Source organism: Scomber japonicus, chromosome 5, assembly GCF_027409825.1.
Source record: "Scomber japonicus isolate fScoJap1 chromosome 5, fScoJap1.pri, whole genome shotgun sequence".
Classification (NCBI taxonomy): domain Eukaryota; kingdom Metazoa; phylum Chordata; class Actinopteri; order Scombriformes; family Scombridae; genus Scomber; species Scomber japonicus.
Window position 1 is genome coordinate 21,108,892 of NC_070582.1, and position 12,623 is coordinate 21,121,514.

The 12,623-nt window shown below is 40.4% G+C and overlaps 1 protein-coding gene across 2 annotated transcripts; it reads right to left on the minus strand.

Moving 5' to 3' along the window:
- Window positions 1-221: 221 nt before the first annotated feature.
- ric8b (RIC8 guanine nucleotide exchange factor B) lies at window positions 222-11,346 on the minus strand. 2 transcript variants are annotated; one of them, XM_053319050.1, is made up of 10 exons: window positions 11,200-11,346; window positions 10,741-10,788; window positions 10,014-10,643; window positions 8,825-8,919; window positions 6,761-6,911; window positions 5,864-5,962; window positions 5,470-5,614; window positions 5,214-5,358; window positions 4,970-5,089; window positions 222-2,766 (listed from the first exon to the last, which is right to left on the minus strand). In XM_053319050.1, exons 1-10 carry the CDS (start codon window positions 11,281-11,283, stop codon window positions 2,658-2,660), a joined length of 1,626 nt encoding a protein of 541 aa, XP_053175025.1. In that variant the 5' UTR covers window positions 11,284-11,346; the 3' UTR covers window positions 222-2,657. The 2 variants fall into 2 exon arrangements, with proteins under 2 accessions (XP_053175025.1, XP_053175026.1); XM_053319051.1 differs by having other exon boundaries at window positions 223-2,766; window positions 5,864-5,959.
- Window positions 11,347-12,623: the final 1,277 nt, after the last annotated feature.

Here is a 12,623-nt window from a genome sequence, read left to right on the forward strand (position 1 = left end):
TTATAGCACTTATTATGGAGGTGGGATCCATCCAAAACACTAGTAAATGTTTCAGCCCTGTCCAAATGTTTTTAATCCGAGTCCAGCAAATGTGTTCATGGTTGTTTTGTTTTTTTATCAGTGCAACACTATATTTGAAACAATATTTAATAAAGGTTTTTTGTGTAATTTGTGCTTCTTCTGTCCTTCTATAAACTCCATATTGTGTTTACAAAAAGACAACTGCTTCTATTCAGTTTATTCACTCTTCAGTGGTAAGTCTCACTACATAAAATAAGTGTGGTCATATTTACAGTGTGTAAATGTGCAATAACATTTTTCCTATAACATATTCTTTACAGATGGAGAGGTGATAAACATGCTATTTCAATATATCCTATGATGGGGGGAGGGTGGGGGGGCATCAACACAGGGGCTCAGAAGAAACTGTGTTCACTGAAGGGTTTGATAACATCAAATCATGTTATCTGCAGTCAGCAGATCTCAATCCAGTTCAACTGTGGGGAGGTTTAAGGACAAAGTGTCAGATGCTGCTTTCAAACAACTTCAAAATATCAATTGATGGAAGGAATATCTTTGATTTGTAGTGTTTGATCATTCTAATAGAGTTCAAGGGACAATTAATCACCCATCTGACCTTTCACGGCTCTCCAAACATCTGATTTCTGATTCAAAATGTTATTCTTCTAATCCTATTTATTCCTGTAAGAGCAGCCAATAGAGGTGATTCATAGGTCAGATGAAAAGTGCTCATGATTAGTCAATTTAAAAAAAAAAGTGAGCCTGTAATAATGCAACAAAAGGTTTTCTTGGGCTAAAATATTTAGGCAAATTCTCTGGATCATAATCTGCAATAAAATGACTGTTTCTAACAACAAATGAATATGTACAACAAAGCTGATGTTGTGTCATCACCAACCAGGCAGCTGACTTCAGAGTTGCCAGTCTGTACACTTATTCACTGAGGAGATGTTACTTGGAGATTATACACATTTTAACGCTGTGGATTTATATAAAACCAGAAAAAATTAATCTAGAAAAAAAAAAAAAACATTTCTGAGAACTGATTGAACATCATGCAGATTTGGCAAAAGTACATTACAGATTACAGAACATTCATTTCAAGATGCACATTTCTTTGTCCTCAACAGGTAGAAAATTATGTTTACCATCTTCAACCACATCCAGTATTCCTGTCCTAAACACCTGTCAGTGAGACACCAGTGACTCAACAAGCCCTGGCTTTAGGAATAAACCAACTAACTGGTGTTCAGCTTTCACTGATAACAGCCAATATAAACTCACTGAGCTGCAACTTTAAATTATCCACATGGACACTGCCTGATTTCTAAATATACATCAATCCTGTTCATCCTAGACAGGCGCTGTGATATTAAGGCTTATAGTTAACAGTTCTTACTATGATTTCATGTTTAGTGTATGTGTGTGTTTAACCATCGAGCAATACAAAGAGTGAACATAATCATCATGTCGCAGAAAAACTAAAAAAGTGAAGAAAAAAAAAACCAAACAGAAGCACATGATAAGGAATGATTATTCAGACCCAATTACAATTTAAACGAACCATAACAACAGTGCTTTCAGTGAGACACATGTAATTCAATCAAAATTATATTATTACCTCTGCTTTCTCAACTTAAAGGAAAGGTCAAATAAATGATAAAGGTGCAACAGTAACCATAGAGGCCTCCTACGCATCATGGTGCCACTGCAAAGTCTTTCTGCCGCATGTTAAGTCCACTTCGGAGATCGGCTTACGGCTGTGACAGGGCCCCTCAAAGTCTCCTGTGAAATGTTCAGCTGTGTCCCACTTCGGGGGCTGGATCCTCACAAGACGTAAAGACCTGTCCCATTTAAATGTCTCTTCTGAATAAGGCTGAGAAATAAAACCTTGCTTGGCTTACTATTTCCTTCTTTGAGGTAACTGTTGGGAGTTTTTTTTTTTTACCCTCGGTTTCCTTTAATTCAATTCCTTCAACACTCAATTGTTTAATGTCACAGTCAAGTGACCCGTGTCAACTTGAAAAATGTCACCTGACGTATGCAAGTGTTGATCGGTCACTGGTAAATATCATTTGTACTTGACCAAAGCACACTATTATTTACACAGCCAGGTCATAATAACAGATGACGTACATATAAAGAACAGTAATGTTAATTTGTTTTTTTCAACTTGACACACTATGTGCTAGTAATCCAGCATTTTTATCACAGAATAAGTTACCACAGTTACCTAAACTTAGTCAACCAATGTAGCCCCTTAAGTCCACCGTTGGTTTTGGTCTCTATAAGAATATAAGTTACACAAAAGATCTGCACACTTCATATAGCTGCCATTCACATGAATTAAATACAGAGTAATTTATTGGGCGCTATTAGTAGAGCGTGTGGATCTTTTGTTTGACTTTTTGATCCAGCACCTGTAAAGTTTTTTTTGGTGACAGCTCTACACTCTATTTGTGTGACAAAGTCATTTAGGTGGGGGGGCAGGGTTCGGCCCAGCTTTTAGCTCCTCTGCAGAGCCCACCTTCACTGATCTTTCAAAAGGATCCAGCCCTTAAAATGCGACACAGCTTTCGATGTGTTGGGGGCCCGGTGGGCTTCGCCTGGAATATGTGGCCTAGATGTGCAGTGCACTAATCGGAGTCTGATTCTGAGATGTCTTCAGGCGGATCGCACAGAGTTTCTTCAAGTGGTGCTAACGTCCCGTCCGGCCTGACACCCATGGGTCGAATCACATTCTGCCTGTGGACACAAACACAAAATCATTGTCTTTAGAAAATGAGAGACATCCACTTGCTCAATGGAGAGAGGTCAGATAGAAAGATTGTTAACATGTACATGGACCAGAGTGTCCTCTGAGTTTAAAAAGTAAACAGGATTTGTAGACAAAACCCGACTGTGCTCAAATCCTTGGTATCCAGCAACAGTCTTAAAAAGGGGTTTCACTTGAACATCTTTACTCTCATACATCCACAATTTGAGAACCCTCACTCAACAAACACCCCCCCCTGCCTTCCTTCATGGACACTCACTCCTCTCTGGTCATCCTCTCAACCACTTGTTTCTCTTTCTCCTCCTCCTCCTCCTCCTCCTCCTCTCCTGTGGCAGTTTAATTACAGGATCAGCGCTCAGACTAATCTCCTCAAAGCCACGGCTGCCCCTTCATCCTAATCCAATTATACCTGCACTGTGTGTCACCACTCCCCATACGATGATATATCAGAGAATTATCCATCAAAGATTTAAAAAATGACCGATTTGCGTTAATTCAAAAGATTAGTTGAACTTATCCTGGGAAAACTACAGGCTGAGTTCTTTAAAGGGAGATAGAGAACTGTGATCTGGTAAAAGAATATGTTCAGATGTGAATCCTGCAGAGTAATGTATGTGGTAACTAAATATAGGCTGGTTATAAAAAATCTTTTTCCTCAGATGTGAATCCTGACGCCCTCATTCCACAGCTTGAAGTCACATATTGAGGACTAACGAGGTGTCTACTGAAAACAAAACAAACAAAAACACAAACCATCATCTCTCCCAATTAGGAGTGAAAAAAAAAAAAAAAAAAACCCTCCTCAGCAGTGGCAGAGGACTGGAGGTCTGGCAGATGTAAAGGGTGGTGGTGGGGGGTGCAGAAAATGTGCTAATTGGAGGACCAGTTAAGCAGTTAGGGGAGCACATTCTTGCAGGGCTCTGACCGATCTCCTTAGAGTCTGTACTGAGGAAGCACCTCTCCGTCATCAGCACATCTCCTTTACTGAGGAACAGAAGAAAGAGGATGCAGCCTCGGAAAAGAATCTTCCTCTTACAGGCACACGTGCCTCATTACAGCTCAACCCTCTCTTTGGCTCTACAATGACGAGGTCAGCTTTCTTATGTCGGCACATTTGTTCACCCTAGTCTCTTCCTCTTCGTCCACGTTCCACCCAAATTGCTTTGTCTATTTGCGCCTCTGTCTCTGTCCACTCCCTGTCTGGACAATGATTGGCTCCTCAGAATGAGAAGAATAAAGTCAGGACACATGTTATTAAAAACCTGAATGTGGCACATAAAGGAACCAGGACTGGCAAGCCGACTGTGTGTGCCAATTAGGTGATAATTAATGGAGCAGTAGTAATGATGCTGCAACGGCGTGCCGACAGCTTCCATTTACTCCAGCTGAATGCTGTGCTGTGCTGAAAGTCTCGGCTTAATTGAAGCTGTGGCTAACAGCAAGAGATTCTTCCTTTGATGAATCGGTTGGCAGGGAGCGAGCTCACTGTTACCTTTGTACAGGCATCATGTTTGACTTTGCAGAGGAAACAATAAATAATATGAATACATTGAGCAAGGGGAGCAAAGAAAAAGTTCATCATCTTGGTCAAGGCCTTGCAAAGAAAACACAGTTCATTATTTGTCAAAGAATTCTTTGGCATCTCACATCTGTTGTTTGTTTGCTTCTCATTTAGCAGGACATCTGATAAACCTTCAGTTCTCTTGTATACACAGCACAGGTGACAGATTACACACACTACCAAAAATCTCAAACACATGTCAACAAGTTCCACTGAAATTTGGTGAGCTGGTCCCTGCAACATGTAAGAGATGTTTGGTGTGGATCTGGATACTGATGCAGAGCCAGTATTTCTTATTTCTTCATCTAAACACTTTGAAATCATTTCTACAGCCATTGTGTGAATGAAGAGAGGAAATCTGGCATCTGTGTGATCTCACTTGTTTATCGCCATGTGTATTTTAATGCAGATCAGGATCCTGGTGGAGACTGAACATTTCTAAACATTTCTGACCATGTCATCAAATCACCCACAGTTTGAGTCTGATCAGAGACCTTTGTTGCATTTCATTCCTCCTCTCTTTCCTCTCTTATGTCCACTATTGAAAGTAAAACAAATTGCTCCAAAGGAAACAGACATTTTTATAATAAAACAGTGTTCAGTGTTTTTACCTTGACAACTTATCAAACATACAGACAAGTTTCTCGGCTTCGTACTCCTTCTGCTCCTCAGTCATCTCTTCAATGGGGTTCGGCATTGGCTCCTCCACATGACCAGTGATGGGGTTGATGCTGGAACAGAGAAAAAACTACATTAACAGCTGCAAAATTATTATTATCAATATATACACATATGCAAAATATGTAAAACGAGTTAACATTCAATTATTGGCACTTAAATCTACTGAAAACTCACAACGGTTTGGCAGATTTGTACTCCTCTGTGTCTGAGTCTTCATCTTCTGAGTACTGAGTGTCTCCTCTCCCTCCTGCCAGGAGTCCTCGAGCCACCAGGAGTCCTGCTGCGTTTCCGTACCCTGTGTACTTCAATAGGTTGTCCACTAAAAGATGACACCGCAAATACACAAGGTTTCAATGTTCTTGTTCTCATATTTTTTCATTTGATGTGCCATACCACATGTTCACCCTGTGACCAGATCACTGACTCTTACCGCTCTCTTTACAGAGGACAAAGAGAAACTCTGCAGCCGTCTGCTTCACACCCATATCCACATGTGTCATGAGACGAACCAGCTTGTTTCTGATGGCTGTGCCGATCTCTGGCCTGATCTTCACATCTTTCAGTGGGGGAAGTACCTGAGATGCAGAGATTATGGATAGCTCAGTATTTTTGTCACCCTAAAACATGATGTACCTACAGTCACAGTTGCCTGCAGCTGTGAGGTCACTGAAATCAGTCTGAGCAAAATACTGAAATGTCACTGGGACCCCAAACACTTTCAGCCTTGCAGATAAAAGCTTAATGAAACCCGTACAGTACAGGACACCAGCAATGTTTCATACTTTATTGATATCTGTTTTTTAAACTGACGGCAGCTACTGTACCTGTGCTTTGATATGTCTGCGGATCTCTCTGTGGTGTCGGGATCCTTCAGTCAAAAGGCTGAGCACCGGAGTCAGACCCTCTTTGTAGTTGGAGCCCTGCTTAGAATGACACAGACCACAGAAACTTCACAGGCTACAGAAGCTGGAGCACTGGATAGATGTCAATCAGTGCTGTACACACATGGGTGATGCAAATAATATTTTGTCAAAGCAGTCATTTGTTTATTGGGCCCATGTAAACAACATGTTAAAACATGTTAAACATAAATGTTACCAAGTGTTGTACTGTACGGTACACAGAGTTAGCTTGTAGCTAATTCTCATCAACATTCCCTTCAGTAGATCAATATTAAAACATATAAACAGCACAATAACAAACAGACACAGGACACATAGAATATCCAAAGCTACACACAATAGCACATCACATAAAATGTAGAGTCAGTGGTTAGAGTCAGATCTTCCCTCCCTCTTAGTGCTCTAACTAATGAAGGAAAATCAAATTAAAGGGACAAAAACAGTAAAGCTCTGAGTGAAGACATACTGTGAGGTGAAGAAACGGCAAAATAAATTTTACATTAAAAAATAAATACATTGTAACGTCACACATTTCCTGTACCTTTTCTACTTCCAATTATAAAATAAATGCAAATGCCCCAAACATTTGTAGCATGACCAGCTGCATGTGAGCATCTGTGCATGAAATGTATGTCTCATAGTTTACATGACAGCTCTAATATACTTCAATTATGTCCTGCACAGTTACTCCATCGCACTACAATATAGCACATTATACCATTCTTAAATGTTCTTAGGATGTATCAGTAATTTTTCAGTGTGTCAACAATAGGTTTGCCACCCATCTGCTCCGTATTTGCTCCAGAGGATGAACTTTACCTTGTCGATCCTTTTCTCCATGAAGTCAATTAACATCTGTATCGCATCCATGTTTTTCCCCCCGTATTTGTCTTGTCCACCCTGGACAGGCATGTCGATTAACACGTCCAGGCAGGACACAGGCAGGTTATTCAGCAGGTTGACGGCATGGCTAGAGACAAACAAAAAGATATTCTGCATAATGTATAACTTCACAAGATTTAAGATACTTCACAGTAGATTTTAAGATGCAACTGGCATGCAAGAGTTTGTGAGGATGAAGAAGTAAAAGTACAAAAACAAGTTTTAAAGAAGTGAATAGAAAGATGAAATAGATGAAAGCTTTTGGAGCAACAAGCTTTTGAAAAGATGAAAGCTTTGGAACATTTTGCCTCGGACAAGTTGTTCCGAAGCCAAAGACCCTTCACGGCAAAGATCCAATCACCTCTTGTTTTTAATCTGCATTTTGGAACAGCATTGATGGGGGGCTGCCAGATGAGCTCAGGGTGCAATCTGGCTCAAAGGAGTGAAAAGGGGCCTTCAAAAATCATTTTGTCTAACTTCCATCTGCATAACATCTTTTAATGTGTATTGTCAAGAGAATGACATGCTAAGTTAACTATCAAGAAAAGTGTTATAATGAGAATGTTTGAGATATTTGGGTTGTTCAGATTTGGACTTTTATCCAGTTAGTCTGGATACTTGCATTACTATTGTCTGAGAAAATAGCCAATGAGAGACACATTAATGAAGGTTTTTGGAGAAGAGAGGACCACTGAAATTGTTCATTTGATAAGACAAAAAGCTGCCCAGGTCCTATATAACACGTCTTCCTCATCATTGCTGCATGGACAAACAGGAGGTGTGTAGCTCCACTAGAATCCTGTGTATAAGTGTTTAGTGTAATCTTGTACTGGGAGGCTGCTTGTGATCCAAATGAAGAAAATCTAAAACTTATTTGTGTGACGCAAAACTGATTTTAAAGTCGCTGTGGATTTTTAGACTGCTTTGATCATCAAAGCCCTGCCTACACTGAAAAAGCTTAAATCTTAAAGAAATCAAAACTACATGAATTTGGAAATATCGAGTTAATAGCATTGACCAACATTTTCTGAATAAAAAACCTCCTCCACACTCCCCAACAAAGTTATACTGGTCAGTGGCCCAAACTCACATGCCCAGTCCAGTGACTGACTCAAAGGTCAAAGCTGTATCTCAATTCAGGGGTCATGTCTTTCAAAAGACACGGTGTACAAAAGGTGTGTCCACAGCTTAACCAATCTTAATTTACCTGCCAATTATCCTTTCTCAGCCTGAGATACTTTACATGCTGGCCCTGAAGCATCTCCATTTCTTCTAATAATTGGTAAAACAAAAAAACAAAAAAACAAAAATCTAATTTCTAATGTTACTAGCTGTGACCTGCTGTCAACTGCAGCTGTCAAGGTTGCTAGGCGACAGGAGCATCAGACACTTTTACATGACACTGTTTAAATTTCAGTCTATAGCCACAGATTCTTGGCATTCCTGCATTAAATTACCATGAGCTGTTGCAGTGTTAGGACAGCTAAGATCACTTAGAGGTTGAAAAACCCCACACGGCTCAAAAGAAACATCTCTGTTTTGCCTGAACTGATTTTTCCACGATACTGCAGTCTGCTCAGTCTGTGTTATCGGCCTTAACTTGCAGTAATGCACAGATACTGGGCGGAGGCTCAGTGCTTGTCCAGTGGGCTGCTTACATGCAAATCACAGCAGGTGATTTTCCATTGCAGTACATGAATACAGGATAGTTTGGCAAGTGTTGGAGGTACAATGTCTATGTGCGTGCTTTTCTATGCAAATCAGTTTCAAATGACATTTACACAATCTTGTGGCTCAGCAGCAAAAGACACAATCACCAATCCATGTGAGGGCACATATTTACAAATGCAAGCTATAAAGCATCATGGGACTGAGATGTTTTATGCTCGTTTTGTGTCCTTTCACATGTCCTACTGTGCAGAGTGCCTTAATTCAATGTTTAAGGGGCTGTCAAATAAAAGAGATTAATATATGAAGAACAGTGAGGTGCAGCCTTCCCACCTGTGTGCTTCCTCTGTTTTCTCCTCTGTTTCAGTCTTTAGCATCAACAGGTGACGCAGGATGGCAGCGATGAGTCGGAACTGGTGGTCATCCTCCTATTAAAACAAGAACATGAATTCTAAGCAAACGTTTTCATTGTTCAGAGAAACAGTTATCTGAAAAAAATAATATTAAATATATTAAAAGTAAGGAGTTAGGATTTCTACAACATTAAAGGGTCAAACGTGTCTAGGACCTACATTTTGCATGATTTGCACTTACAGTGTTAGATGCAGCCTTCAGTCACCTTCAGTCCAAAACGCATGAAATAAGGCAAGAATATTTGTAATGTCTTCTAGAGCAAGACCATCAGAAGCAGCTGTAGCTACAAACTGTTAAATGATCACTACATCATGAAAGATACAAATCACAATGTGTCTGACACATGGTCCTAAAGCATATGTATGTATGTAAAATGTTTTTGGCCTGTGTGTGCATGGAGCGAGTGTGTCATGTACAGTATATGTAGTAGAATGATGTTGGACTGAACACTGGTGACACTGACAGATTTGATTCAAAGTCATAGCTTGATGTAAAAATGATGTAGAACTTGTGAAACATGCAAAAGTAAAAAAAAAAAAATAGATAGATATGACTTCGTCTGCAAGGGAAATTACTGGTATCATCTGATGTCCAATTATTTAAGTATTTCATGCTTAAAAAGGGGGGTCAGTGGTGAATCAATACTTGGGAGTGTCTGATACCCAACAGCTGAGTATCAACGTAATGTATCAGTACATGTCTAAATGAGATCAAGTTAACTTCTCAAAAGCGGAAAAGCACAGTTGTCACTGATAGAATTAAGGATTGCTGTGCACCAATTAGGCCCTGTAGCTGGCCCACTTACTGTATACATTTGAACCCACAACACACCTGATATTGATTCTCTCTTATCACAGTGACACATACAGTATCACATACAGTAGCTGGTGATGGATTCAGTTTGGCGGCTATGGGGATCAGACTAGTGACCTTCATGGTGCAGGACAGTCACAACCAAAAGTGGGCCAGAAATATTTTTCTTTGTAGGTGATGCAAACCTGACCTGCTCTTTGTATGAATGCAAGTGATACTTGTGGTGCCTGGCATGCAATGTGAACCTTTATTAACATCATACACTCTTAGAGAGCACTATCCACAACACACTCACCTCACCACCAGCATTAGAAAGCGTGAGGTTGAACATGGCTTTGAGTGCTTCCATTGCTCGCTCATTGTCCTCTGCAGGCATGGGCAGGGCCTGCGGATCTGGACGGGCAGCTTCATATGGACCAACCCAGCGCACATCCAGGGTGTGTTCCAGCACCTCTGTCAGTAGCCTCACCGCATGCCAGTCTCTCCTCAAGCTCCCTCTCAAGTCAGAACGCAGGGCGGACAGCAGGAAGAGAAGGCGCAAGGTGAACAGACCCACCTCGTGGTGCCATGTGCGGGCTACACGCAGGTTGGCGCACAGGCCATGTGCCAGCTGCACATCTACACTGACCTGCTGAGCTGCAGAACTGTTGTACACTATGTTACATAGGCACTTCAAGGCCTCCACAACCACCCTCTCCTCCTCCTCTGACTGAGTGTCTTCCTGAGGGGTTTTCTGGTTGTCACCTCCTCCGTCTCCAGCATGCAGCTTTGCCATCCCACCCAGGATCAGCATGCCCTCCCTGGTGGCTACAGGTGCGAGGACACGCTTGTCTCTGGACAGGATGCGAAGTGTCTCCAGACATGTCTTCTGACAGCTGGGTTTCGACTGCCTCCCGAGCACTGTCAACACACTCTGACACAGCTTCTATAAAGACAGAGTGGGAAAAAACTAATCTATGAATATAAGGGAGGCACTTTGATAATAATAGCGTTGCTTTAATTATTTAAATGTTTCTACTTACACTCCGCAAGGGTTCCTCCCTTTGGTTAAAAGTGAAGGTGTGACTGTTCTGAAACAGAAAAGGCTCACCGTGACAACCAGATAGCTCTATACAACCATTCATAAACAACACATCTTAGAAACTGGTATAAAAGCTCAAATATGTTCATCAGACCTTGAAGAAATTACTTAAGTTGGGTAAAACATCTGTATGCGTAGTAATAGTGAGCAGGCAGCATTAGCATTAGCAGCACTACGTTGATGTTGAGCTCCTGTTAGTCTTATTCAAGTGGTTTCGTGTAATATGTTTATTGATACAACATAAATTATCACAGAACGCTGTTAACATAGCCAGGTTGGCTGGTTTCATTTAAATGGTCTGCTAATTAAAAGTTAGCTATTTAGCAAGGTGGCTAGTTAGCTAACGTTAGCGGTGCCGTTTGTTTTGGTTGACGTGAAAACGGACAGAGCAGCGACTCACCTCCCGATTAAACTGCAGCAGAATAGTCTCAATCTGCTCCTGGTTGGCAGAGTCCAGCTGCGACACGATGTTATTCAGATCCATGGTGGATATCTGAAGAAAACGGACAGGTAGCTCGGTACCGACGTTACCAATGGGTGTTGAGCAGCTAGCTGACAGGCTAGCTATGTGTGTATGTATGTGTGTGTGTGTGTGTGTGTGTGTGTGTGTGTGTGTTGCTGTCAACAGGGAAACTCCCTGACTGCATCTGCCCTCCACTGTGTTCAAGTTTTAATATGCAGATATTTTAAGTATTTATACACACGCATAATATTCTTAAAACCACATCAAAATATGTACTGTGTATATGGTGAATAATATTTTTTAATACATGTTTCATTGTCCCACTAGAAAATGTGGTTTGAGAAGAGAGACTGTGTGATTTTAGGAAAAGATAAGATATATCTTTATTGATCCCCCTTAAAGAATAAAGTAAAATACTAAAATACTAAACCTTGTAAATAATCTTTATATAAATAAATCTGCAATATATAAATGTGCAATATGCAGATATTCCTGAGATTATACATGTGTGCCATGTTCCTGGGATTTACATAGTAAGGATAGCATCCGTTTTTTGTGGTGGGAGTGGGAGGTACTGGGAGCTGTGGTGTTGTCCAGTGTGATGGTTGATGGTGTGAAAGAGCCCCCCAAGGCTTTTGGCACATGGCTGGATGAATCTGTTGTTAAATTGGTAATGTGTGCATTTAAGTACATTAAATGTGCACCAATAGTTATTCAGGTGTCTTGTAATGCTTACTTTTCTATTTATTTTAGGCAGGTTGCAATTTACATTTATTAATAATATTAATAATATAATGCATAATAGAATACTTTATTATACTATCTGAAACAGCAACAACATTGTAATTACTGAAATGACCATGTTGATGGGCATGCAGTTTGGCTTTGAGTCTTACTGACCTGAGAAGTTTTTATTGTATGAGTTAAGGTGCTTTATCTTCCACTTGAGTGTCCCATATTTTAGCCTAAACTGTCCCACATTAGTAAAGGAACATAATCTGAAACAATTTTGCATGAGGAACACTTTCATATTTGCCATTTCTACTCCGAGTGTGATATTTGCATTATCTTTTATGTTGTGATTAGAAAATTGGGGATTTCAGAGTGGTATTTGGTGCAGATACATGTGTTGACTTCATATTAAAATATATTGCTGAAGTGCCAATTGCAGGAGCGGTACCACATCACTCTAATTTATCTCTAATGTACACATGTAGATATTTATTTTATGGCTAGTGGTGGAAGAAGTACTCAGATTCTTTGCTCCAGTAGAAGTGCCATCATAGCAATGTAAAAAATACTCCATTACAAGTAAGAGTCCTGCATGAAAAATCCTCCTTAAGCAGGATTATTTTATTATT